The 22,630-nt window shown below is 45.2% G+C and overlaps 1 protein-coding gene across 1 annotated transcript; it reads right to left on the reverse strand.

Moving 5' to 3' along the window:
* Positions 1-20,453: 20,453 nt before the first annotated feature.
* LOC147212930 (uncharacterized) lies at positions 20,454-21,488 on the reverse strand (the record flags this gene model as incomplete). Its single annotated transcript, XM_086143487.1, has 1 exon — positions 20,454-21,488. A coding segment is annotated over one exon (1,035 nt), but the record flags the coding sequence as incomplete, so codon positions are not given.
* Positions 21,489-22,630: the final 1,142 nt, after the last annotated feature.

Below are 22,630 nucleotides of genomic sequence, written 5' to 3' on the forward strand. Positions count from 1 at the left end.
TGGGCGGAGGCACCTTCATCAAATCTGTTAAAAAACAGGTTTAGTTCGTTTGCCTCCTGCAAGTCTCCTTCCATCATCTGGCTTGCTTGTTTTCCATGGCCAGTGATGGTTTTCAACCCACTCCACACCTCCCTCATGTTGTTCCGCTGGAGTTTGCTCTCCAGCTTCCTCCTGTAACTGTCCTTTCCCTCTGCGATCTTCTCCCTCAGCTCAGTCTGCACCTTCTTCGGTTCCTCTTTGTCTCCACTCCTGAATGCTGCCTTCTTCCTGTTCAGTGTGTCCTTAATGTCCTTAGTCACCCAGGGTTTGTTGTTTGTCAACTTCTGCACGGACAACATCATCCCCACCAAGACTGTGCGTTGTTTCTCAGAGTCAGTAATGCAGTCGGAGAGTTTTCCGATGTCGCCTCCCTGGTCTTCGCAGAGCACATCCCAGTCCGTCGTCTCCTAGCATCCCTGAAGAGTCAGTTCTGCCGCCTGTGACCACCTCCGGACAGTTCTGGTGATCACAGGTTGCCGCTGGACTTCAGGAACATAGCGAGGCTTCAAGTGGACCAGATTGTGGTTTGATCTGCCCAGAGCAGGGAGAGCTGTGCAGCTGTATGCGTCCTTGGCATTGGCATACAGCAGGTCCAGAGTTTTATTGTCTCTGGTCTTGCAGTCCACAAACTGTTTGAAAGTGGGCAGAGATGATGACAGGGTGGCGTGGTTGAAATCCCCAAAGATGGCTATGAAGGCACTGGGGTGCCGGGTCTGGAGTCTCGCCACTCAAGCTAACCTTCACTCCGAGTTCGCAGTATCGTCGCTCTTCTCAGCGGCTCCAAACTGTCTTCAGCCGTCTTTGGGGGTTTCCTGGGGCCATAACCTGTTATCAGAGGTCATTTGTGCAGTAGATCTGCGTGCTACCCCTCAATACCAACTGGGTCTTTTACGGAGGAATAATATGTGTGACAGCCTCTTGCTTTGCAGAACTGGAAGAAGTTAGGTTTATTTTCAAGCAAATAAAAACACAACGGACAGATCGGACACTGGGACTGGCCCTTCAAAATAAAAGGGAAATAACTGAGAGCATATTTCTCAGATAACAACTGCACTTTCTCCCCAGAATTGAGATTCCCTGGACTGATAGTTGGGGTAACTGTGTGTCACGACTCATCGGATCCCCGGGCAAGTGGCACAGCAATCACGGCAGTTATCCCCTGCACCTGGTGAACACGCCTCACCAGGAAACAATCCCACGAATTAGGCAAGAGTATAAAGGGCGGACCCAAAGTTGCAGACATTGTGTGATCTTGTTGCTATGACAAGTCTGCGTATTCTTCTCCCTGATGTGTGTATGACCTCCCGCTCTATCAACTTATTAAACCACCTGCAAATCTATGAACCTGTGTCTGTCCTCTTGGGAACCAACTGTAACAGAAGATCGGACCTGGTATGGAGCCCACAAGCTCTTCCACGCCTCATCAGGTCATCCAGGCTGCCCCGATGGCTAGCCTCGCCACCTACTCCGGCTCCCCAGAAAGTTGTAAGGGCTTACTGTTACAATGCTCACTGATGGTTGAGATGCAGCCCACTTGGTTCCCCACGGAGAAGTCCAAGATCGCCTACGTCATCTCCCTCCTGTCGAGTAAGGCACTCCAGTGGGCGGAAGCGATCTGGAATACCCCAGGCACGGTGACGGCGACGGCGCAGAACTTCATGGAGCACTTCCTAGAAGCCTTCAGCCTGCCTGAGGGGGATTCCTCCCTCCAGGCTCAACTTTTAAACCTCCGTCAGGGGAAGGGGTCCATCGTGGAGTATGCCCTACAGTTCCGGACGCTAGCAGTGGATGGAATGAGCCAGCCCTTCTGGCCAAGTTTCGACAAGGCCTGAACACCTCCTTGCGCCTCCACCTGGCGGCGTACGATGACGGCATGGGGTTGGAGAGGTTCATCCAGCTGGCCATCCGGGTATCGCACCGGAGAGAGGCCTGTTTCTCTGTCCCGGGAAGGTCTGCCACAGGGCCGTCCCGGAACCAGCCGGAGCAAGCAGGAGAGGCCATGGAGGTGGATGCCCTCCAATTATCAACCACAGAGAGACGCAGACGCATAGCCAACCGCCTCTGCCTCTACTGTGGAGATAAGGATCACCGGATATCACACTGCCCCACGAGACCTCCAACACCCCAGGTGGGCGCTGTGCTTTCTCCTAACGTCTACTTAACACCATTGACTATCCCAGCCCAGCTTTGTGTGTCTGACTCTACCCACCTTGTGCACGCCCTCCTAGACTCCGACTCGGCAGGGAACTTCATCTCCGGTGCACTCTGCCGACAGCTACAAATTCCCCGGATCCCGTGTTCCCCCTCCTTCACCGTTCGATCAGTGATGGGAAAACCTCTATCTTCCAGGCAAGTCAACACACAAACCTCCTCCCTTCAGCTTAGAATTGGGGTTCTGCATGTGGAGAACATTTTGTTTCATGTCCTGGAGGAATCACAGATAGATCTAGTGTTAGGCAGACCTTGGTTGAGGGCGCATGAGCCTACGGTTTCCTGGGCCACTGGGGAAATCCTGCGCTGGGGTGAGACTTGCAAGGAGCACTGTTTTCCCCAGCTCCCTCCGAGGAGAGTAGTGCATCTCTATGCCACATCAGTGGAAAGCCCCAAGCAAGACCACCGGGCCAGATCCCTTCCCAGTATGCAGGTTTTCAGGACGTCTTCAGCTCCCAACGAGCCACCGCGCTGCCTCCACATCGTCCCTGGGACTGTGCGATCGATCTACTTCCAGGCCAACCGCTACCGAACGAAAAGATCTACCCTCTCTCTCTCCCTGAACAGGCGGCCATGGAGACCTATATAGAGGAATCCCTGCGCCAGGGCTATATCCGACTGGCGAGGCCGCAGGGGATTTCGACATTCTTCATCACAAAGAAGGATGGAGGGTTGAGGCCCTTTGTGGACTACCGGATCCTGAACCAAGCCACCGTAAAATTCCGTTATCCTCTACCTTTGGTGCCAGCGGCTTTGGAGTCCCTCCGGGGGTCCAAAATATTCACCAAACTGGACCTCCGGAGCGCCTATAACCTGGTGCACCTTCGAAGAAGGGATGAGTGGAAAACTGCCTTCGTAACCCCCTCTGGTGACTGGGAGTACAGGGTCATGCCATATGGCCTAGCCAATGCCCCTTCCGTGTTCCAAGGCTTCATGAATGAGATATTCAGGGACTTCCTCCAAAAATTTGTGGTCTATATAGATGACATCCTGATCCACTCCCCTGATCTGTCCAGTCACGTACGCCATGTCACCCAGGTCCTCACCAGGCTTCGCGAACACCAACTGTTCCTCAAGGCAGAGAAATGCCTGTTCCACCAGACCACCGTCCAGTTCCTCGGCTACCACCTCGATCCACAGGGAGTGAGTATGGGGTTGAGGCCAAGAGTGGACGGCACTGACCTTTTCTTCATCCAGACAATCCAGCAACTCCAGAGGTTTCTGGGGTTCGCTAACTTCTACCGACGGTTCCTAGAGAACTTCAGCCAACTGGCTACACCCCTCACCTCCCTGTTGTGCGGCAAACCAAAACGCCTGCAATGGAACCCAACCGCCACACGAGCCTTCCTGGAGCTCAAGAAGGCCTTCACGACCGCCCCTCTGCTGCACCACCCGGACCCAGATCTTCCCTTCACAGTGGAGGTTGATGCTTTGACCACGGGGGTGGGAGCTGTCCTGTCCCAACCCCATGGAAAGCCGGCCCGACTCCAGCCCTGTGCTGAACTCATCCTTTTTGAAAAGAAGGCAGAGAGCAATTATGATATTGGCAATAGAGAGCTCCTGGCCATCAAGCTGGCATTGGAAGAGTGGTGCCACTGGCTTGAGGGCGCGAAATACCCTTTCACGGTGCTAACAGACCACAAGAACTTGCAGTACCTGCGCCAAGCCAAGAGGTTAAACCCCCGCCAAGCTAGATGGGCCCTCTTCTTTGCCAGGGCGATATCGGATGTTGAACTGAAATCTGGTGCTCTCGATGGGCGAGCCGACGCTCTGTCACGGATTCACTCCAGAAAACGCCCTGGAAGAACCAGAGAAAATCCTGCCTGACTGATGCTTCCCGGATTTCTTCATCCAGGCTCCACCGGATGGGGTTTACGAGCACACCGTGTCCGACCCCGCACCACCCAACACTCCGGCAAATCGTACCTACGTACCACAGACCATCCGGGAATCTCTCCTCACCTCTGCACACTCCGCACCAGGTACCGGGCATCCAGGAATGAGTGCGACTCAGAACATACTTCGAAACAAATATTGGTGGCCAGGAATGTCGAGAGACGTCCGAAGATATGTCAGCCAATGCCCCGACTGTGCCAGGGCAAAAACGCCTCGTCACCTACCAGCAGGGAAACTGGAACCCTTACCCATCCCAAATAGACCCTGGTCCCATCTCACATTGATTATGCCACAGACCTTCCACAACCACTAGGATGCTCGTGTATCCCTTGGAGGGGGGATCGATTTTTTTTTTTTTTTTTTTTTTTTTTTAAAGGCATGCAAGTTGATGCTGTAGGGACTCCCCTCATGGGGATCAGAGACAGCAGAAGCCCTCTTCAACCAGGTCTTCCGGAACTTTGGACTGCCGGAGGACATCGTCTCTGATCGAGGACCTCAATTCATATCCAGGTTTTGGAGAGCCTTCCTTCGCCTGCTGGGGGTGACAGTGAGCTTGTCGTCTGGGGATGGTAACCAAACAGAACGCAAGATCCAAGAGGTATGCCGCTACCTTCGAACGTACTGCCAGCAACACCCTGCAAATTGGAGTCAATTCCTTCCCTGGGCAGAATATGCTCAAAATTCCCTCAGCAACCAACCACCGGGTTGACGCCATTCCAGTGCATGCTTGGCTACCAACCACCCATGTTTCCCTGGACAGGAGAATCCTCAGAAGTCCCAGCAGTTGATCAATGGTTCAGGGAGAGCGAGAGGGTGTGGGCCAGAGCCCACCGGCATTTGCAAGGGGCTCTACGCCGCCGCCGCTGCTGTGCGGATGCCCACCGAGCCCAGGCCCCTGCCTATGTCGTGGGACAGAAAGTGTGGCTCTCGACACGGGACCTTCGCATGAAACACCCCTGCAAAAAACTCGGCCAAAGTATATCGGGCCCTTCAGGATCTCCCACCAGATCAATCCGGTTACTTTTCGCCTACAACTCCCGCCTGAATATAAAATTCACCCGTTATTTCATGTATCTCTGAAGAGTAAGAGGAATACCACGGTTTTAACAGACGCTGCAGGCCCTGGGGTTGCTGTGCCGCCTCCACCACCTCCCCTCCTGGACGAGGGACCCATCTATGCAGTACGCCAGATACTCCAGGTACTCCAGTTGACCCCGGCGGTGTCGAGATTGGTCGACTGGGAGGGGTACGGGCCAGAGGAACGCTCCTGGGTCCACCGCAAGGACATCCTGGACCCACGGCTATGGGAGGAGTTCCATAGCGCCCATCCAGGTCAACCGGCTCCGCGTCCCTGTGGTCGTCCCCATCGCCGTGCGCCCTCGTCCAAGGAGAAGGAGGCTGGAGGGGGGGGGGGTACTGTCACAACTCATCGGATCCCCGGGCAAGCGGCACAGCAATCACGGCAGTTATCCCCTGCACCTGGTGAACACGCCTCACCAGGAAACAATCCCACTAATTAGGCAAGAGTATAAAGGGCGGGCCCAAAGTTGCAGACATTGTCTGATCTCGTTGCTATGACAAGTCTGCGTATTCTTCTCCCTGATGTGTGTATGACCTCCCGGTCTATCAACTTATACCTCCTGCGAATCTATGAACCTGTGTCTGTCCTCTTGGAAACCAACCGTAACACTGGTTGTACGGTTTGGTGCGTCATTAAATTTTTGGTCGGGAATACAAATTGTCGAGGCAGTGCGTTTCGTAACTTTATGAACTCTAATACGGGAGGCTTAAATCTGTGTAGTACAGAACTGTTCATTCCTTGTAAAACAGTCCTCAACTATGGTTTGAGAAAGGTATATGGTCAATAATTGACTTGCTGGATGACAATGGCAGAGGTTTGTTGCCATGCAGTACATATCTACTGTTCCAAATTATTGTACTGTGTGGTGAGAAATCATGTACGTATATCATTTTCCAATATAATATTTGTTTATGGAACGCTGAAAATTGGACAGGAATCTTGTTGATATCAAAGTCAGAGATAAGCAGAAGACTTAGGCTGCCGACTATGTTGAATAAGTAGTTTGGAGTACAATACCAGAAAGAATGAAGGTGAACTGGTTGAAATCCTGGATCAAACATCATCAATGTCCCATTCAGGCAGTCCAACTCTATCACTTTCAGCCCTCCTTCACTTGTTTCTTTCACCAAATGTGTTTTTTTTTTTTTTTTTTTTTTTTTTTTAAGATGGTGTGGTCTGTTCCTCCAGATTAAGTTGAAATTTATTTGGTTAATAGATTTTATGAGTTGATTTGGAGCAGCATTGGAATACACTGGGTATATACATCTGGATAAACATTCCCTTTTAGTCAAATATATCCAGCCTAATATTGATAAATCTCTTTGAATCTAAACTGAGCCATATATTCAATTTAGCTTTACTTTGATTCAATGTTCCTGGATTGCTTTAACTTTTGGTCCTTAGATAGGAAAATGCTCAAGTATTTTATTTCTGATTTGATAGGAACATTGCTGATTTCCTTTAGTGGCGAGTCGTGCAGCGCAAGAAGTTTGCATTTCTTTAAGTTTAATGACAATCCTGAAGCCTTGGAGAATGTTTTTCAACGCTCATTTGGACTTGATGTTCATCAAGGTTGTGTCATCTGCCAGCTGGCTAATAACAATTTCTGTCCCCAACACGTCTAACTTTTGGATATCGTTGCTATTTTTAACATAAACGGCTAGCATTTCGGTAGCAAGTATAAATAAATAGGGTGAGATGGGGCAACCTTGGGGGATTCCCACATCAACATGGAGGCTTGGAGTGGTGCCGCTTGGCAGGGTGACACAGCTATGAATATTCTCCTGGAGCCCACGGATCACATTCCTGAATTTTAAACCAAATCCAAAATGTTCGCGCGTCGCTGTGATAAATGGATGTTCGACCGAGTCAAAGGCTGTATAAAAGTCCAAGAAGAATATGAAGACATTATCTTCTATGCAGTATGCCTCTAAATGCATCGCTGGCCCTGACTCGGGGAATCCTAGACCCTACTTACACCCCCACCCCAACTTCTCTCCCTCACTCGTGGAGCTCCCTGAGCTCCACACATCCCGGAGCATCACGCCAACACATTCACATTTAATTGACTGTCTATATTTTATGTCCGCTAGATAGAGGCATCCGCACATGCGCATCAGTGGAGCTTAAGGCTGGCTGAGGCATGGACTGAAAAAATAAAGACATGTGTGATGAGCTATAAAGAAGAGAAGCATATTTTTATAAAACATGTTAGAAAGAGAGGGTAATGCAGCCTCAGGGCGGCACTGGCCTGTGTCTCTCCAAGCCTGCCTTGGGGGGGCACAGTGCATTTATCCGGGTTTGGGACCGGCACAGGGAGACACTGCTGAGGGTTGCGTCAGGAAGGGCATCCGGCGTAAAACTTTTGCCAAAACCAAACATGCGAGTCAACCATAACCACACCATACCGGATCGGTCGCGGACCGCGTTAACAACGACCGCCATTGGTACTGATGACCTACAGGGTACTAATGGAAATTGGGCCACTGTGGGTCGAAGAACAAGAACAAGAAGAAGAGGAGGAGCGTGTGTTCGGAAGCAGAGAGAGAGGAGGAAAGGAAAGAGCCTGGGACTGAGAGTAGGGACTTTGAATATTGGGACTATGACAGGAAAAGGTAGAGAGTTGGTGGACATGATGCAGAGAAGGAAGGTGGATATACTGTGTGTCCAGGAGACCAGGTGGAAAGGTAGTAAGACTGGAAGCATAGGAGCAGGCTTTAAGCTGTACTATCATGATACTGACAGGAAGAGAAATGGAGTAGGAGTTCTCTTGAAGGAGGAGTTTGTTAGGAACGTCCTAGAGGTGAAAAGAATGTCAGATAGACTTATGAGTCTGAAATAGGAAATTGAAGGTGTGATGCTCAAGTTTGTTAGTGGCTATGCCCCACAGGTGAGATGTGAATCTGAAGAGAAGGAGAAGTTCTGGAATGAGTTGGATGAAGTGATGCAGAATATTCCCAGAAATGAGAGAGTGGTAATTGGTGCAGACTTCAATGGACATGTTGGTGAAGGCAATAGAGGGGATGAAGAAGTGATGGGCAGATTTGGTATCCAGGATAGGAAAGCAGAGGGACAGATGGTGGTAGATTTTGCAAAAAGGATGGAAATGGCTGTAGTGAACAACTTTTTCCAGAAAAAATAGGAACATAGGGCAACTTATAAGAGCGGAGGTAGGAGCACGCAGGTAGACTACATCTTGTATAGACGAGGTAACCTGAAAGAGATCAGTGACTGCAAAGTAGTTGTAGGTGAGAGTGTAGCCAGACAGCATAGGATGGTGGTTTGTAGGATGACTCTGGTGACAAGGTGGATGAAGAGGACAAAGGCAGAGCAGAGGACAAAGTGGTGGAAGCTGAAAAGGGAGGAGTGTTGCATGGTTTTCAGGGAGGAGTTGAGAAAGGACCTGGGTGGTCAGGGTGAGCTTCCAGATGATTGGACGACAACAGCTAGTGTTATCGGGGAGACAGGTAGAAGAGTACTTGGTTTGTCATCTGGAAGGAAAGTAGATAAGGAGACTTGGTGGTGGAATGAGGAAGTGCAGGAGTATATTCAGAGAAAGTGGTTAGCGAAGAAGAAGTGGGATACTGAGAGGACTGAAGAGAACAGACAGGAGTTCAGGGAGATGCGGCGAAAGGTAAAGATAGAGGTAGCAAAGGCAAAACAAAGGGCGTATGATGACTTGTATGCTCGGTAAGATAGTAAGGAGGGTGAGAATGATCTATGCAGGTTGGCGAAACAGAGAGATAAAGATGGAAAGGATGTACAACAGGTCCGGGTGATTAAGGACAGAGAGGGAAATGACACATGCTAGAAGAGTGATGGGAAGATGGAAAGAGTACTTTGAAGAGCTGATGAATGTGGAAAACGAAAGAGAGGCAAGGGTAGAAGAGGGGACTATTGTAGAACATAAAGTAGCACAAATGAGTAAAAGTGAAGTAAGGAAGGCATTGAAGAGGATGAAGAGTGGAAAAGCAGTTGGTCCTGATGATATACCTGTGGAGGTGTGGAAGTGTCTTGGAGAGACAGCGGTAGATTTTCTGACCGGATTATTCAACGGGATCTAAGAGAGTGAGGAGATGCCTGAAGAATGGGGACAAAGTGTGATGGTGCCTATTTTTAAGAATAAAGGGGATGTGCAGAATTGTGGCAATTATAGAGGGATAAAGTTGATGAGCCATACAATGAAGTTATGGGAAAGAGTAGTGGAAACTAGACTGAGAGCAGGAGTCAGCATTTGTGAACAGCAGTATGGCTTCATGCCTAGGAAGAGTACTACAGATGCAGTATTTGCGTTGAGAATGCTAATAGAAAAGTTCAGAGAAGGCCAGAGGGAGCTGGTTTGTGTTTTTGTAGACCTAGAAAAAGCATCTGACAGGGTGCCAAGAGAGGAGCTCTGGTATTGTATGAGGAAGTCTGGAGTGGCAGAGAAGTATGTTAGACTGGTGCAGGACATGTATGCTAGCTGTGAGACACTGGTATGGTGTGCTGTAGGGGTAACCGAGAAGTTCAAGGTGGAGGTGGGACTCCATCAGGGATCAGCTCTGAGCCCCTTCTTGTTCGCAATGGTGATGGATAGGCTGACAGATGAGGTTAGACAGGAATCCCCATGGACCATGATGTTTGCGGATGACATTGTGATCTGTAGTGAGAGCAGACAACAGGTAGAGGAAAATCAAGAGAGGTGGAGGTATGCTCTGCAAAAGAGAGGAATGACAGTTAGTCGCAGCAAGACAGAACATACCGTATGTGTGTGAATGAGGGGAACTCGGGTGGAACGGTGAGGCTACAGGGAGTGCAGATCAAGAAGCTGGAGGATTTCAGGTACTTAGGGTCAACAGTCCAGAGCAACGGAGAGCGCGTAAAAGAGGTGAAGAGACGGGTCCAAGCAGGTTGGAATGGGTGGAGAAAAGTGTCAGCGGTACTATGTGATAGAAGACTTTCAGCCAGAATAAAAGGAAAGGTGTACAAGACAGTGGTGAGACCAGCGATGATGTATGGACTAGAAACTGTTACAATGACCGAAAGACAGCAGGCAGAACTAGAGGTTGCAGAGATGAGGATGTTGAGGTTCTCTTTGGGAGTGACCAGGATGGATAGGATCAGGAATGAGTCTATCAGAGGAACAGCACATGTTCGATGTTTTGGAGAAAAGGTCAGAGAAGCCAGACTGAGATGGTTCAGTCATGTACAGAGGAGGGATAGAGAATATATTGGTAGACGGATGCTGTAATTGGAGCTGCAAGGCAAGAGGTCTCGAGGAAGACCAAAGAGAGGATTTATGGATGTGGTGAGAGAAGATATGAAGGTAGTTGGTGTGAGAGAGGAGGATACGGAGAATAGGGTTAGATGGAGAAAGTTGACTCGCTGTGGCGACCCCTGACGGGAAAAGCCGAAAGAAGAAGACAGTAAACGCTTCAACTGTGTGAGATAAGCACTTGTAGACAACATGGCAATATATTTTGAACCAGTTTCTTGATTTTAGTGATTTTGACATTTTTCTTTTTGAAAATTTATTAGAACAGGTTCCTTACCAGAGTCACAACATTCTTACAAAACCTCATAACAAGATATACATTATACAATATTCTTTATAGGTCACTTATTTCCTCAATAGCAAGCGAAAAATAAAATAAAACTAAAAAAAAAAAAAAAAAAAAAAAAACACAAAAAAAACATCTAACTCAGTCAAATAGAGATAATATCTTCAACTCTCCAAATATTTTTGAATGGGTGACCATTTGTCAAGATATAGGTCTGTCTGAATTTGTAAGTTTGCTGTTATGCGTTCCATGAAGTTTACATCCTTAAGTCTCTGACGCCACTGGTCCAAGGTAGGTGGGTGGGGTTTGAGCCAGTTTACTGTGATCATTTTATGTGCAATTAATAGAAGAACTCTAAGCGAAAACACCTGGTTTTTCCTTAACTTGCTTGTTGATGCTGTACCCATAATAAATTGCTGTGGATCAATTGGTCTGTTTGATCTTAAAATCTCACTTATTTTTTTTTTACCTCTTCCCAGAATTTCATCAGTTTAGGGCAGTCCCAAAAGATGTGGGAGAAGTCCCCCGTTATGCCACAGCCCCTCCAACACAGGGGAGAACAGTTATTATCATAAGAAGCTATTATCAAGGGAGTTTTAAAATACCTTATTCTTAACTCCCAGCTGAACTCCCTCCATGTTGGGCTGCTTAAACATTTTTGCCAGGGTAACCAAGAACTCTCCCATTCTCCATCAGCAATCACGGCATTAGATTCCAGTTCCCACTTAGCTTTCACATCCAGTGTGTCTACTAAAGTGTCCATACTTATCCTGCCATATATATCTGATATTGTATTTTTAATGTTCATTTTGTTCTCAACTATCTCAATCCAATATTGTTCATAATTAGTTGAAGCTTCTTTAATATTGTCCCATTCTTTGTGTGTCATCAAATAATGTCGAATTTGAAAATATCTAAATAAATCCTTAGAGTCAATGTCGTATTTTGCCTGAAGTTGTGAAAAAGCCCTCAGAGTTCTTCCTTCAAATAACTGATTTATTGTGATTAAACCTTTCCCTGCCCACTAATGAAACCATCGTCCATCTTTGCTGGCAGAAAGTCACCTGCTGCTGTTATTTTTGCTGCCCTTGATAGGGATAGAGGTAGCTTAAGGAATCGTCTTGTCTTTTCCCAAACCTTAGGTGTATGGTTGACATATTAATTTTGTATCTTAAGTCCACGTCTTGCTTTTGAATTTAGAAAGGGAAGAGTTGTAAGCGACACATTTTTAAATGAACCATGCTGTATATGCACCCATCTTGTGTCCATATCTAGTTTTATCCATGAGACCAATTTTCCAAGTTGTGCTGCCAGGTAGTAACTTCGGAAGTGTGGCAAGGCCAATCCGCCCTTATCTCTGGGTGTACAGAGTATTTTCAATCTCACTCTGGGCCTCTTGTTCTGCCATATATATTTGGAAATGAGCTTATCCAGTGATGTAAAGGTAGATACAGGAACAGTGATAGGCAGAGCATTGAACAGAAACAGCATTCTAGGTAGGACATTCATCCTGATACTTTCTATCCTCCCAACTAAGGACAAAGGAAGCACCTCCCATCTTTCCATGTCATTTTTGATCTGAGAAATTAGTTTACCATAATTTGCCTTATATAGCTGACTTGTGTCGTGTGTGAGAATGATTTCCAGGTATCTAAAGCCCCCTTTTGACCACTTGAATTTCACCTCTCCATCCAAGTATGTCGGCCAGCATCCTGTTATCATCATTGCTTCTGATTTCCCCTCATTCACCTTGTACCCTGACATCTCCCCATAGTCTCTCAGGCATTGCATAAGGGCCGGTATAGATGACTGAGGGTTTCTTATAAACAAAAGAACGTCATCCGCGAACAACGAAATTTTGTGTATCTCCCCTCCTTCATCTACTATTCCCTCGATCGGATCGTTTGTCCTTATCAATTTAGCAAGCGGTTCAATACACAATGCGAACAAAATAGGCGAGATTGGGTTCCCCTGCCTGACTCCTTTTTTAAGGTGAAAAAATTGGGAGCAGTACCCATTCACTCTGACCCTTGATATTGGGTCTTTATTCAGTGCTTCAATCCATTTTATAAATGTCAAATTAAATCCCATTTATTCCATAGTAAATTTCAGATATGTCCAGTCCACCCTGTCGAACGCCTTCTCAGCATCTAGACTGAGAAGCATTGACGGGTGAACTGAATGTCTTGCCAATGATTGTACATTTAATGCTCTTCTAATATTGTTTGCTCCTTGTCGACCTGGTATGAAACCGGTCTGGTCTGGATTAATCAATTTACCTAAGTATTTCTGCATTCTATTTGCTAACATGGCACTAATAATCTTTACGTCATTCCCCAACAAACTGATCGGCCTATAGGCATCACAGTCTAATGGATCTTTCCCCTCTTTGTGTATAACCGTTATTACTGCCTCAGACCAGCTCTGAGGTGGGTCATTTTCCTGTAAGGCATAATTAAAGATCTGGCAAAGTTTTGGCACAAGCTCCTCTCCAAAGGCCTTATAAAATTCACCTGGTAAACCATCTGTGCCAGGGGATTTGTTGTTTTTTAATGATTTAATAACGTCTTGTATCTCGTTTTCTCGGATAGGAGCTATTAATTCGTCCGCCTCAGATGCAGAGTTTTCTTAAGTTAAGATTTTTGAATATATCTTCTAATATCCTTTTGTCTTGTGTTTCTCCTGATGTATCATAAAGATTTTTATAGTAAGTATGGAATGCCTCAGCTATCTCCTCTGGGTGGGAGACCTCGGTCAGAGAGGAGGGGTGTTTTATCTTAGGGACAATACGGCTTGATTGTTGTTTCCTCAGTTGAAAGGCAATAGCCGGCTCGCCCGATTTCCCTTTTCATAGTACCTTTGGCTTGTGTATCGAAGTGCTCCCTCTGCTTTTTGTGTGAGAAGTTCATCCAAAGAGGTTTTACTTTCATGTATTTGTTTAAAGACATTTTTGTCCCTTGTCATTTTGTGTTCATGTAGTAGTCTTTTTATGTCACTTTCCAGCTGTTTTTCCTTTTCCAATCTCTGTCTGTTTAATCCAACCGCAATTTCAATACATTTCCCTCTCAGCACAGCCTTTGCCCCCTCCCAAAGAGTCGAGGGGGATACTGATCCATTATCATTAATTTTGAGGTATTCATCAATTGTTTTTTTTATGTTTTCCTTTATATTTGGATCTGTCAACAAGGAAATATTTAGTCTCCAGTATTTGAAGTGCCAACCAAAGCCTAAATTTAATTTCATATATACAGGACCATGATCAGATAGGGTACCAGGTTCAATAACACATTCTCTGACTTTATATAAGCTTTGTTTTGAGATGCAAATCAAATCAATTCTTGAATATGACCCATGTACCATGGACAGAAAGGTGAAATTTCTCGTGGTTGGGTTCTTAGCCCTCGAAACATCCACAAGTCCTTATTCTTCCAACATATGTTTTGCTGCCCTGGATTTCCTGCTAATGGGCCCATAATCAAAAGGAGTTTTATCCAATTTTACATTTAAAACACAATTGAAATCTCCTCCTAAAATTATAGTACCTCTGGCTTCTCTTGCCATTACAGTTGCCACTTCTTTAAAGAAATTGGGGCCATCTTCATTTGGGGCATAGATATTCATGATAGTTAGCTCTACTCCACCTACTGTTCCCATAATAAGTATATATCTCCCCGCTTTATCCTTCACTTCTCTCTGAATTGCAAAACTAATTGAATGACTGATTAAAATTGCTACTCCCCTCTTTCTGCTGTTTGAACAAAAAGCATAGAATACCTGTGCAACCCAGTCTCTCCTCAATTTCTTATGTTCTACCTCATTTAAGTGAGTTTCCTGTAGTCACGCTATTGAGCAATTACATTTCTTCAACTGAGTCAGCATTTTCTTCCTTTTTATAGGATTATTTAATCCTTTGACATTATAACTGATAATCCCTACCTCTGACATAAATCGGCATTTCCTATTTTCATTTTACTCTCCCCAGATTCACCTTTGCATAAAGTAACTATCCTTGACATGTCGGTTTGCCGACCAAACCGACATGTCAAGGAAATAAGAACTCTTTAAACACAAAACAGAAAAAATAAAGTAAACATATGTGACTTCCAATAGTCCAGCTGAGTACAGATATCTGTCCAGCTCCTGTTGTAATGCAGGCAGAGGGTTGTGATTTAAGATTCCCTCTGGGAAAAGTGCACTAAGTGCTGTCCCAACCACAGACCAAAGAAAAAAACAAAATCTTTGGTGAGGCGGTGATCCCAACACAGGTCTCATCGTAAAAAAATATCAATTGAAAATAATAGCAAAGTTAACTCTCCTCTCCTCTCAATAACTTTACAATATGATTCACTTAACTTCAGCATATTTGGCTGTTTAAACTATGAACAGTAATACACATAGAACTTTAAGATTGACAGTATTAACGTTATCTAATTATTTTAACATTACCCGGGCACAGTACTCTTCATCATTTTAGTCCAGCAAAACAGCCCGCAGGTATGCGGCGGACAGTGATGTGTCCTTTCTTTCTCTCTTCCCACCATCCTGTCTTTGCCAGCGTAGGAAATATTTTCACTCCCGACTCCAAGTTGATTCTCAGCTGCGCTGGATAGCGGCACATTGCCCGGATCTCCTTCTCCTTCAGCTGCTTGATCAATCCTCGGACCCGCGTTCTCTTCCTCTGTATTTCTGGAGAGTAATCATGGTCAAAGTAAATCACTCCTTTTTGGAACTTCACTCGTTTTTGGGCCCATGCTTGTCGCAGCACTGCTTCCTTTACTGTATAATCCAGAAACCTCACGATAATGGAACTGAACTCGCAGGCTTTAGCCCCAGTGATCTGTGTGCCCTCTCGATTTTTGTATTTAGCCCGGGCGGGAGTTGTAGTGCCTGTAGTGCCGTCTCAATTAAGTTCCTCACAAAACCAATCATGTCACCTTTCTCACTTTCCTCGGGTACTTGATAAATTCTCAGATTGTTGCGGCGCATCCAGTTCTGTAGATCATTGCACATGTTCGTCAGGGCCGCCTCCCGTTTCAACAGGTGCCTCAGCATCCTCTCATGGCGCTGGCCTGTGTCCTCCACCTGGCATATCCTGGTCTCCGCTTCCTCAGTTCTCTGCTCTAGCTTCTTCATCCTTTGAATCAAGTCCGTGACCGACACCTCCAGTCTAGTTAATTGTTCCCTAGTGTCTGCAAATGCTTGCTTATTTTCTTTCCTCAATTCTTTCAACTCACGAAGAATGTTCTCCATGTTCTGTTCATCCATTTTTCCGCTCACCTGGCTTCGGGAAGATGGCGGCCGATTTTTTTCCTTTCGCTTCTTCTTGCTGTTTTTGCTGTTTTGCTGCGTTCCATGTGTCTCTGGCAGTGCTCATCCTAATCTGTAATGCTTCAGACTCACTCTTCCACCATTAAACTGACAAGTATTTTTTCATAAACTGCTGAATACTACCAATTTTCGGGAGGGCTCAACTCTGTGTGTATGTCTCAGAACATTGTGTCACCAGAAGTCCAGATAAGCACTTTTTGACCACATGACTATATCTTTCGACCAATTGGCTGGATTGGAGTAATTTGGACGTATATTGAGCAGAATTATTTCTTTTTCAAAATACTCCACACCAGACAATTTTTTGCAAAAAATATATAGGTTATTTACGATTTGTACAGTTAACGCTTCAACTTCGTGAGAAAACACTTTTTGACCACATGGATATATCTTTCAACCAACTGGCTGGATTTTAGTCATTTAGAAATATATTCTGCAGAAAGATTCCTTTCCAACATACTCCACACGAAACATAAGCTTGCAAAAATATATATGCTATTTACACTTTGTACAGCAAAAGTTATCTCGGTGAGATAAGCAGTTTTTGACCACATATGCTATTTACACTTTGTACAGCAAACGCTTTCACTCGGTGAGATAAGCAGTTTTTGACCACATGGTTATATCTACTTAACCTGCGGTTGGATTACACTGAATTCGACATATGTTGTGCTGAATCATGTTCTATTCAACATGTCTTAGCACTAGACAAAAGATTTAAGGTATTTACAATTTGTACAGTAAACCTCTTCAACTCTGTGAGATAAGCACTTTTTGATCACATGACTATATCTTTTGACAAAGGGGCTGGATTGGAGTAATTTTGAGATACATTGTGCAGAATCGTTTCATTTTCATCATATATCAGCACCAAAGACAAGCTTGAAAGAATTCCTATGTTATTTACAATTTGTACAATAAACGCTTCAACTCTGTGAGATGAGCACTTTTTGAACAAATGGCAATATATTTTGAGCCTGGGGCTGGATTTGAGTGATTTTGACATATATTGTGATGAATCATTTACTTTTTATTATATTTCAGCACCAAACACAAGTTTGAAAGAATTCATATGTTATTTACAATTCGTACATTAAACGCTTCAACTCGGTGAGATAAGCACTTTTTGACCACATGGCTATATCTTTCATCCAAGTGGCTGGATTTTAGTAATTTTGACATATATTGTGCTGAATGGTTTCTTTGTTTAACATACTCTGCACCAAACAAATGCTTGCAAATATGTATATGTTATTTACAATTTGTACAGTAAACCTCTTCAACTCGGTGAGTTAAGCACTTTTTGACCACATGGCTATATCTTTTGACAAAGGGGCTGGATTGGAGTAATTTTGAGATAAATTGTAGAGAATCATTTCATTTTCATCATATATCAGCACCAAACACAAGCTTGAAAGAATTCCTAAGTTATTTACAATTTATACAATAAACGCTTCAACTCTGTGGGATGAGGACTCTTTGACCAAATGGCAATATATTTTGAGCTTGCAGCTGGATTTGAGTGATTTTGACATATATTGTGCAGAATCATGTTCTATTCAACATATTTCAGCACCAGACAAAAGCTTGAGAGAATTGATACGTTATTTACAATTTGTACAGTAAACGCTGCAACTCGGTTAGATAAGTACTTTTTGACCACATGGCTAATCTTTTGACCAAGTGGCTGGATTTGAGTAATTTTGATACATATTCTGCAGAATCATGTTCTATTCATCATATTGCAGCACCAAAAACAAGCTTGAAATAATTCATACATTTTTTACAATTAGTACAATAAATGCTTCAACTCTGTGAGATAAGCACTTTTTACTAAATGGCAATATATTTTGAAACTGCGGTTGGCTTTGAGTTATTTTGACATATTCTTTGTAGAAGCATGATCTCTTAGACATATTTCAGCACGAAACACAGTTTGTAAGAATTCATAATTTATTTACAATTTGAACAGTAAACTCCTCAACTTGGTGAGATAAGCACTTTTTGACCACATGGCTATATCATTCGACCAAGTGGCTGGATTGGAGTAATTTGGACATATATTGTACAGAATCATATCCTTTTCATCATATATCAGCAACAAACACAAGCTTGAAAGAATTCATATGTTATTTACACTTTGTCGAGTAAATGCTTCAACTCGGTGAGATAAGCACGTTTTGACCACATGGCAATATCTTTTAAACCTGCGGTTGGATAAAACAGATTTTGATAGATGTTGAATAGAACATGATTCTGCACAATATATTTCAGCACCAGAAACAAACTTGTAAGAATTCATAAGTTATCTTAAATTTGTACAGTTAACGCTTCAACTCGGTGACATAAGCACTTTTTGACCACATGGCTATATCTTTGGACCAAGTGGCTGGATTTGAGTGAATTCAATAATAATAATAATAATAATACATACGATTTGTATAGCGCTTTTCACGGTACACAAAGACGCTTTACAAGTTGACGACAGAAAAACATAGAACATAAACATTGTTAATGGGAAGAGCTGTAGGTGTTGTAGGTGGTTTGGAAGAGGTGGGTCTTGAGGTTGTTTTTGAAGGAAGACAATGAGTTTGACTCTCGGATGGCTGGGGGGAGGGAGTTCCAGAGGGTGGGGGCGGCGATGGCGAAGGCTCTGTCTCCCAGGGTGCGGTACTTGGACTTACAGATTGGAGTTAGGAGGTTTTCATCCGAGGAGCGAAGACAACGCGCTGGAGAGTGGCGACGTAGGTCGGTGAGATATGGGGGGGCGAGGTTGTTGAGGGCTTTGTAGGTGGTGAGGAGGATCTTGAAGTGGATGCGTTGTTTGATGGGCAGCCAGTGAAGTTGACGGAGAATGGGGGTGATGTGTTCTCTGGAAGGGGAGCGGGTAAGAAGTCGGGCAGCAGAGTTTTGGATGTATTGCAGTTTTTGAAGGGCACTAGAGGGGAGGCCATATAGGATACTATTGCAGTAGTCGAGTCTGGAGGTGATAAATGCATGGATTAGTGTTTCAGCAGCAAAGGGTGAAAGAGTGGGTCGGAGGCGTGCTATGTTTCGGAGGTGGAAAAAAGATGTTTTGGTGATGTGATTTATGTGTGGCCTAAAAGAGAGTGCAGGGTCCATGTAGATTCCAAGATTTCTTACCAGGGGGGAGGGGGAAACAGAGTGACCATCAATGGAGACTGCGAGATTGTGACAGGAATTGAGCAAGGATTTTGGGCCGAATATGATAATTTCTGTTTTGTTGCTGTTGAGTTTGAGGAAATTTTGGTTCATCCAGGTTTTTATGTCTGTGATGCAGTCGGTAAGGGAGGAAAGGATTTCGGGAGTGATTGTTTTGGTGTTTATGTAGAGCTGAGTGTCATCAGCATAGCAGTGAAAATGGAGTCCATGGCGGCGGATGATGTGTCCAAGTGGCAGTGTGTAGAGGGTGAAAAGTACGGGGCCAAGAACTGAGCCTTGTGGAACTCCGTGTCGGACGGGGGTGGTGGAAGATGTATGGTTGTTTGTGTTGATGTAGTGAGATCTGCCGGAGAGGTAAGAGTGGAACCAGGAGAGGGCGGTGTCGGTGATGCCTAATGATTCCAGACGGTTGAGGAGGATTTGATGGTTGACTGTATCGAAGGCAGCGCTGAGATCAAGGAGGAGGAGGATGGTGAGGGATCCGGAGTCAGAGAGAAGGAGGTAATTTGTTACTTTGATGAGAGCTGTTTCAGTGCTGTGTTGGTTTCTGAAGCCGGATTGGAAAGTTTCATACAGGTCATGTGTGAAGAGGTGTTGATTTAATTGTGCTGTGACAGCTCTTTCCGTGCTTTTGAGAGGAATGTGAGTTTGGAGATGGGTCGGAAGTTGTTGGGGTCGTCGGGGTCGAGGCCAGGTTTTTTAAGGAGAGGGGTGATGGCAGCAAGCTTAAGTGATGTGGGGACTGTTCCAGAGGTGAGGGAGGCGTTAATGGTATCGGTGATGAGTGGGGCAAAGGGGGTGAGGCAGGCTATGACAAGATTTGAAGGCATGGGATCCAGGGGGGAGGTGGATGGCTTCATGGTGGTGAGTATTTTGGTGAGATCTGCTGTAGTTATTGGAGAGAAGTGAGTGAGTCGGTGGATAGAAGGGGAGGTGAGTAGGGGCTCTGGGACTGGGGTGGTGGCAGAGGAAGATGCAAGTTGATTATGGATGGTGTCTGTCTTTGAGGTGAAAAATGACATGAGGAGGTCACATTTTTCCGGGGTGAAAGTGGATGAGATGTTGTCGTGCGGTTTGAGTAGTTTGTTTATGGTGGAGAACAGAGAGCGTGGATTGGAGGATCCCGAGTGAATGATGCCAGAGTAGTAACGGGAACGGGCTTCATTGAGTGCTGTCTAGTAATGTTGCATATGGTCCTTATAGGCTTGGGCATGAACAGTGAGGCCGGTTTTCTTATGTAGTCGTTCAAGTTTACGGAGTTGTTTTTTTAGCTTGCGGAGTTCCGGGGTAAACCAGGGGGCAGAGTGAGTGAATGTGACTGTTTTGGATTTCAAAGGAGCCAGCGTATTGAGGGAGGTAGAAAGGGTGTTATTGTAAATGTTGACCAGGTCCATAGGGGTTGGATTTACTGGAAGGGTGAGATTAGAGAGAGTGTTGGTTATGCAGGTGGAGAGTTTTACTGGGCAGACAGATTTTAGGTTGCGGAAAGTGATTTTGCGGCTGGGCTTAGGTAGGGGCGTGGGGATGTTGATATCAAATGTGATGGCCAGGTGATCAGATATGGAGAGATCAAAACTGGAGATGTTGTGAATCTGTGAGCCAGTGGAGCAGACCAGGTCAAGGATGTGTCCGTGGTTATGGGTGGGAAAGGTTATGTGTTGTGTGAAGTTTGTGCAGTTGAGTAGGTCCAAGAAGTCAGATGCATCTTTACAGTCCAGGGAGTCAATATGAAGGTTAAAGTCGCCAAGAAGTATAACGGTGGTTGAAATTGAAAATAGCGAGGTGATGAATTCTGAGAGATCTGATAGAAAAGATGGGTTGGGTTTGGGGGGGCGGTATATGATCGCTGTGATGAGTGGTTTGGGTCCGGGTAGTTTAAAAGTCAGGTGTTCAAAAGAAGGGGCAGAAGGGATGGAGAGTATGCGAGGTTGGAGATCTTTGTGGAAAATTGCAGCAATCCCTCCTCCTCTGCCCTCAGTGCGCGGTTTGTCCAGGTAAGAGTATCCAGTGGGGGTGGTTTGGTTGAGAGAGAAATAATCCTGGGGTTTTTGCCATGTTTCATTTAGGCACAGAAGGTCAAGTTGTTTGTCAGAGATGAAATCATTTAATATGAGGCTTTTATTGTTGAGGGATCTTGTATTGAAGAGAGCGATTTTTATTGCCTTTTGTTGTGAAGTGGATGGGGCGGAAGTTGGAATTTGACGGAGGTTTAAATAGTTCACGCGGGGATGATGACGCGGTTTATTGTGATGACGCGGGGAAGAGGTTTGGGGTCCGGTTTATGAGCTGTGCTGTGTCCATAGCGTTGGAATTGAATTTTCTGTTGTAAGAAAGTATGAAAAGTTGCGACGGGAGCTACGGTGAATGTAGTGGGGTCGACGAAGAAGTCCATGATTACAGAGTGTGGCGAGGAGTGTCGTGGGGGGGGTAGTTTAGGGATGAGCTGGAGGAGTTGCTTGGGAGTGTAGCTGAGTGTCATACCCGGGGCTATGAGGAGGCAGGTGCTGGAGCTGGATGTTGGAGATAGTTGCTGGTGGAGAAAGAGATGGTGGAGCAGGTGGAGCAAGCAGATTTCGGCCGATGGAAATGCCGTCTTGCTAGGCGCCGTCGGGATCCGGAGTTTCGAGACGCTAGCCGGCTAGCGAGCAGAACACAAGCAGTCCGGTGGGATGTCGAGGTTGTGAGATGCAGGTAGATTGGTGGAGAGATCGAGACAGTAACGGTAGCTACAGGGCGATTAGACTTTGGTTAGTTGGCTGGAGGATCGTAACTATTGAGAGATTTGTCTTTGGTTGGTTAGATTGGTTGGTTTGAGAGCGGGAAGCGGCAGCTAAGCGCGCCAGCATCCTCTCGCCCCCCCCCCAAAAAAAAAAAAAAAAAAAAAAAAAATTGACATATCTTGTGCAGAATTATGTTCTTTTCAACATATTTCAGCACCAGACAAAAGCTTGAGAGAATTGATACGTTATTTACAATTTTTACACAGTGAACGCTTCAACTCGGTGAGATAAGACTTTTTTGCCACATGGCTATATCTTTGGACCAAGTGGCTGGATTTGAGTGATTTTGACATTTATTGTGCAGAATCATGTTCTATTCAACATATATCAGCACAAGACACAAGCCTGGGAGAATTCCTAAGTTATTTACAATTTGTACAGTAAAAGCTTAAAGTCAGTGAGATAAGCACTTTTAGACCACCTGGATATATCTTTCGAACCTATGGCTGGATTTTGAGTGATTTTGATATATATATTGTGCAGAATCATTTCCTTTTGGACATATTTCCACACCAGAAAAAAGCTTGAGAGAATTCATATGTTATTTATATTTTGTAAAGTAAACGCTTCAA

Source organism: Fistularia commersonii, unplaced genomic scaffold (genome assembly GCF_037954325.1).
Source record: "Fistularia commersonii isolate RoL2024-O1a breed Wild unplaced genomic scaffold, RoL_Fcom_v1.0 HiC_scaffold_40, whole genome shotgun sequence".
Classification (NCBI taxonomy): domain Eukaryota; kingdom Metazoa; phylum Chordata; class Actinopteri; order Syngnathiformes; family Fistulariidae; genus Fistularia; species Fistularia commersonii.